Here is a 4,801-nt window from a genome sequence, read left to right as displayed (position 1 = left end):
AATTTAATTAGCACATGCATAAAGTGTCAACAGTTTGGGGTTAAGATGACATTTCTTGAACAAATGTAGTTACAAGCGGTGCCTCGGACCCGTCCAGGTTTCCTCTCTACCTTGTCCAGGAGGAAGCTTGAGGTCACCCCTCCCTTCCCATCCTTGTGTCACCACAGGCAGAACCCACAACACTGGGGAGAAATACACTTGTTCACATGTAGCAACTGGGCAGGGGAGATAGACACGGGCAGCAACATCTACTCACCTACTGACTAAGGGCACACGGTTACAGACCCCAGAGACAGAACATCTCCTCCCTCAACTCAGCTCTGAGCAATGGGAGCCTCTCCTGGCCTGGAATGGGTCACCCTCCCTTGGGAAGGTGCCTGTCCTGCACCAGCTCCTTCTGCCAGGTGGCAAATCTAAGGAGATGGAGTAATTTTTCTGCTGTGATTAAAAATGAGCCTTTTGCAGGAGTATTGGGATGCTGAGGTGTCCCTCCACAGAGAGCAGCCCTGGCTCTGGGCTCTGTGTGTGACCAGCTGGTGCCAAAAGGAGAGAAAACTGCTTTAGAAATGCCCATCTGGAGCTCTGGATGCTCTGTTGTGGCAGGATGGGTGCCCAGGGCTCCAGGAGGTCTCAGAGCTTGGGTGGTGCAGAGGGGTTTGGGGGTCTGAGATGCTTTGATCTGCCTTCAATTCCCTCCAAAACAACTCTCCAACAGCACCTGGCCTCCCCCAGGGGTGTCAGGGCTCCTGCTGGCCCCAGAGAGGATGGAAGCTGGGAGGAGATGGCTCCTGTCCTGCTGCAGCAGCTGCCATTGGCCCAGCAGCCCCAGGCTGGACAGCAGGAGGAGGAGGAGGAGGAGGAGGAGGAGGAGGAGGAGGAGGAGGAAGGTTCTCCTGGATGCTTGCCCCATGACAGCAGCGACCCACAGCACGTGCATGTCCCACAGCATGGTGGTGACAGGTATTGTCCCCTCCCCACAGCACGGCGGTGACAGGGTTTGTCCCCTCCCCACAGCACAGTGGTGACAGGGTCTGTCCCCTCCCCACAGCACAGTGGTGACAGGGATTGTCCCCTCCCCACAGCACGGTTGGGACAAGGTTTGTCCCCTCCCCACAGCATAGTGGTGACAGGGATTGTCCCCTCCCCACAGCACGGTGGTGACAGGGTCTGTCCCTTCCCCACAGCACGGTTGGGACAAGGTTTGTCCCCTCCCCACAGCACGGCGGTGACAGGGATTGTCCCCTCCCCACAGCACAGCGGTGACAGGGTCTGTCCCCTCCCCACACCCTGGGCACTGTCCCCATGCCTTCCCCTGGGGACTGTCCCCATGGCTCCGGGCTGCTCAGAGGTTCCCAAGGCTGGAGTGACCACTGCTCCCCAGGACACTCCTGTGGGAGGGGGATCCCAGAGGGTCCCTGGGCAGCTCCAGGGTCCCAGCCCAGCTGAGCTCTGCCCACTCCCAGCCCAGGAGGCTGCAGAGGGAGCCCAGGAAAGGCACTTGTGTCCTGAGGAGCTGCCCTGGCCCCGTGGTGTCCCCAGCAGCAGCTCCGGGACCCAGCCCAGCTCAGCATCACCCCAAACTCACACCCTGCCTCAGGTCACCCCAACAAGTCAGGCAGCCCCAAAATTCAGGATGTCTGTTAGGGTGAGGAGCTATCAGCCCCAAAAGGCCCTGAAAATGCATTTTGAAGGAAAAGGGCTTTGAAATTTGTGGGGATTTGAGCAGGTTGGGTGGGACTTGGTCTCATGGAAGGTGTCCCTGCCCATGGGACAACCAAACTGGAAATCCAAACAGTTCTGGGAGTCTGTGATTTCCTTTCTTTACCTGATCTGCCATCCAAGACAACAAACAGCAGAAAGAGCAGCCCCATCTGTGGAAAACTGGCCAGAGCTACAGACAGAGCTGAAACATCTCAGAGTAAAATTAAATTTGGAGGGGGAGCAGAGAGGGGAGTGTTGATGTTCATGACTGATTTTTGGGGCCCTGGAAGGGCTCTGCCTGAGGTGCTGCAGCTGCCAGGAGGAAATCATCAGCAGCTCTCCATGGGCCTCACAGGAGTGTCTGTCCCTGCCTCCAAGCCCTCTCCCTTTTTAACACAAGATTTTTGGTTTTTCCATGGAGTCAGCAATCCCAGCTGAGGCACCAGGGTTGCACAGCACCAGTGAGAGGTGAAAATCAATGGGATTTGAAACACTTGAGCTGGGAAGGGGCCTGCAGGGACAAAAGCACCTCCTGCAGTGGCAGGAAAGGCTCTCCTTGCTGCACTGGGGTGATGTGGTTATTGCTTTTCCTTAAACACCACTTTCCTGGGATTTCTGGAAGTGGTTCTGGTAGCACCTGCTTCACTCTGCTGCTGACTGACTGGGAAGTGCTGCTGTGCCTGACCTTCCCTCTAGGTCTGAGGGAAGGAAAGGGAACAGTTTATCCTTCTGGAAATCACATGTGAGTTGTTTGTTTGCTTTTTTGTTTTGTGGGTGGGTTAGGTTTTGTTTGTTTATTTGTTTATTTTAAGATTTTTTTTTCACATTTTATTTTTAGATTTCTTAACTGAGCTACCCCAAGTCAAAGGGCAAATGTTAAATTGTCCATCTTAATGGTTTATTCAGTACAGTCTGTGGATCATGAATGGTGCAGAGGAGTTTCTGCCTTTTAACCATTGAAATCCAGCAGAAACAGCTGGGAGCTCACACCCTTCCCTCTCAGGTGCTTATTCTGCAGCACATTTTACCTTTATTCAATTTGAGGCTCAACACCAAAATCAAAAGGAGCTGCCCTGCCCTGGGGGATGCTCTGGGGCTGTAACCCACCCAGGGATGAGGGAGAATCACAAAGGTGCCAGAAAGGCCCTGTGGGCACCTCCACCCTTCCCTGGCTGCACACAAGGTCAGAGCTTCTCTCTGGCTTCCCAAAGCCATGGCAGAGCCTCTGGGACCTGAGTTTCTCCATCCTCACCTCCAGAAAGGTTTTCCCTGAGACCCGGCTCAGCTCCTTTGTGCCACAGCTCAGTCCCACACTGACCTGCAGCACAGATTTACCCCCTCACTGCCCTTTGTGGCTTTGGCCTGGCTGAGGTTTCCCCTGTGCAGGCTGATGTAAGCATAACCAACCTAAAATGATGTGAACATAACCAACCTAAAATGCTGGGCAGGTTCCTTTCTGTCTTATTTTCTCCTCTTTCTCTTAAGCTTACACAGAACCAAGAGCTGGAATTACCTGAGCTGAACCCCCCTGGCAGTGCCAGTGTGCAGGGAAAGGCTCCTTTCACAACCTCTGGGGCTCCCAACAACCAGCAAGAGCTTTAATCCTGTTCCTGGGGGGAGGAAGAGGCTGGAGGCACCCAGGGACAATCCCTGCTGGAGATGCCCAGGGAGGTGAAGCATCAGTGGTGCTGTGGTGGCCTCAGGCTCCTGTCAGTGATTCTGACACCACTTTGGCTCCTGTCACATCAATTCTGCCCTCAGGGACATCCTCCATGCAGCTCCTGCCTGGGGTTCCCCTCAGCAGGAGCCCAGCCCTTGCTGCAGGCTCTGGTGACACCCCCAGGCTGGTGACAGCACCAGCGTGGTGTCCTGCCCTGAGGACATCCTGCTGTCCCACCCTGCCTGTGGGCACAGCTCTGAAGGCTTTGGGGCAGACACCTCCTCCCTGAAGCTCTTAACTCTGGGGTTTGGTTTGGTTTTTATTTATTCCCTCCACCAGGCAAATACAGGCACATTTTTCACCTGGAGAAGGTGGAGCTTGAGAGAGTGAGCCTAAAATCCCTGGGGTTTGTCCAAAAAAAATCAGATTCACACACAAAACCCCCTCCCTTTGATTCTCAAAAAGATGGAACCATTCACAGTCTGGCTTTAGGTTGTGTCTGGAGGAGGTTTCCCAGAGGCTGGGCCATGGTTGGTGACAGCCCTGAGGGCTCCCAGGCCATTCCCAGCCCACCGAGGCCATCCAGGGAGCACAGCTGTGTGGGGACAGGGACAAACCCAGCATGGCTTGGCTCTCCTGGGCTTTGCTCAGGCACTTCTGAGTGGGGAATTGGGGGCAGGAGAGCCCCGGGGCTCTGTCACCAGCAGGGAGTGGCTGGTGCTGCTCAGGGGCCACCAAGGAAGGGACAACTGCCCTCGAGGGGCTGCTGGAGGGGAAATTCATGGGTGAGTGAGCATTTGAGGCTTCTAAAGTGCAGTGCAGGTTACATGGTCTTTGCTGTAGACTGTAAACTCCTCAGGACAGACTCCTTGCCCTTATTTTTTATTTTATTTTTTTTTTTAATTTTTTAAATCTGTAAAGTGACATTCCAGCTGAGAAAAACCTTACTCCCTAAAGAACTACTGCTACAGGAAAAACAGGAATATTGGTGAAAGGAACAGCCTGTGCTTCCCATGGCCATCCCTGCTCCATCCACAAGGAAGTGGCACAGAGCTCCTGCCAGCTGGGGACCTCTGCAATGTCCCCTCCAAAATGCCACCTCCAGGGCTGCCACCTGCCTCCCTCCAGCAAAACTCCCATTTGTTAAAGCTGAGGTGTTAATTCAGGCTCAGGGGAGTCTGCAAGGCTTCTGTGCAGGCTGTTGGGTGTCTGGGAAGGGAGAGAGAGGTGGAAAAGTGGCTGGGAGGAAATTTGAGGGCTCTTCTGTGCAAAGAGCTCTCTGAAGAAGCCAAGTTCAGCCCTAAGTTTGTCACTGGAGTGAAACCTCCCCAGGATGAAACAGCTGCAAAGGCAGGAGCCCTCGTGGGATGGGTGATTGCTCCTCTCTGGGTCTCTTCCCTGGGTGGGAAATTAGAAACTGGAAACTGCCCAATCCCCCTG

The 4,801-nt window shown here is 54.3% G+C and overlaps 1 protein-coding gene across 1 annotated transcript; it reads left to right on the top strand.

Moving 5' to 3' along the window:
- Nucleotides 1–483: 483 nt before the first annotated feature.
- Nucleotides 484–2,210, top strand: LOC131088349 (uncharacterized). The gene is made up of 2 exons (XM_058032340.1): nucleotides 484–960; nucleotides 1,063–2,210. The coding sequence occupies exons 1-2, from the start codon at nucleotides 587–589 to the stop codon at nucleotides 1,703–1,705; spliced, it is 1,017 nt and encodes a 338-aa protein (XP_057888323.1). The 5' UTR covers nucleotides 484–586; the 3' UTR covers nucleotides 1,706–2,210.
- The last annotated feature ends 2,591 nt before the right edge of the window (nucleotides 2,211–4,801 follow it).

The sequence above is a fragment of the Melospiza georgiana genome, chromosome 12 (genome assembly GCF_028018845.1).
Source record: "Melospiza georgiana isolate bMelGeo1 chromosome 12, bMelGeo1.pri, whole genome shotgun sequence".
Lineage (NCBI taxonomy): Eukaryota > Metazoa > Chordata > Aves > Passeriformes > Passerellidae > Melospiza > Melospiza georgiana.
Note: the sequence above shows the minus strand (reverse complement) of the source record. Positions and strands in the feature narration are given on the sequence as shown.